We start from the raw sequence: 921 nt of genomic DNA on the forward strand, positions 1-921 counted from the left end.
ATTTATCTCATTGGGAGAATCTTGGGATCGTTTCGGCAAGGTTTAAGTCCGTGTTTAATGTCAGAAAGACTTGAAAAATATTTAACATCGGGCTTTAATCACAGATTAGGTTATTGTAAATTCTGAATTTTAAGTCTGAATTACTATTTTTTTTCTTTTGCTACTTTTTTCTTCTAGACAATTGGCGGGGCTGATGGCCATGCCGGAGGGGGTCAGCGCCTTCACCCAAGCGCTAGATATCAGCATGAACAACATTACTCAATTACCAGAATATGCATTTAAGAACTTTCCTTTCCTACAAGAACTACAATTGGCTGGCAACGACCTTTCTTTTATCCACCCAAAGGCCTTGTCTGGGTTGAAAGAACTCAAAGTTCTGTAAGTAATGCAATTTTAGAGTTTCACAGCTGGCTGTGTATTTTCTTTCTGCATAGTCAACATGCTTAGAACTAGGTTAAGCACCGTTTCTTTCAGTTCAGGATTAAAAGATTTAAGGAGTGGCCAGTGGATAGTGTGGGCGGCTGGAGGCTGATTTAGGCAACCCTGAGTCTAGATAACAAAAGTTAAAACTCAGAGTAATTGGTATTGTGACCTGCAGCGTGTTATAGTTGAATGTTAAGTTTTGTGTGTAATTAATCCATTGAATCAAAACCATATTTAAGCTTTACTGGGCAGGTTTTGTCTTTCCTTATTTTTTATAGCTATAGAAACTTTTAATTAGCTGACCCTAAAGGGAGAAACGCTTACAAGAGCTCCACGTGTTAAAATCAGCTTAGAGGTAAAGGGAATTGAGGTGCCTCTGACTGACACAGCCCGTGAGGGGTCAGGAAAGAATTCCTGGCTGTGCTCAGGAGCCCCGAGAGTGGCAGACTGGGAAGCAGGATCGATCTCCCCCACTGCTCCCACTGCTGCCATTACCTG

General features: G+C 41.4%; 1 protein-coding gene across 1 annotated transcript in view; it reads left to right on the top strand.

Annotated features, from left to right (window-relative positions):
• Nucleotides 1-200: 200 nt before the first annotated feature.
• Nucleotides 201-921, top strand: part of LGR4 (leucine rich repeat containing G protein-coupled receptor 4) — a gene marked incomplete at its 5' end in the record, with an annotated part of 35,728 nt that continues 35,007 nt past the window's right edge. The window contains 1 exon segment of the mRNA XM_014591298.2: nucleotides 201-378. Coding sequence (XP_014446784.1) covers nucleotides 201-378 — 178 coding nt within the window.

Source organism: Tupaia chinensis, unplaced genomic scaffold (genome assembly GCF_000334495.1).
Source record: "Tupaia chinensis unplaced genomic scaffold, TupChi_1.0 Scaffold000555_1, whole genome shotgun sequence".
NCBI classification, from domain to species: Eukaryota; Metazoa; Chordata; class Mammalia; order Scandentia; family Tupaiidae; genus Tupaia; species Tupaia belangeri.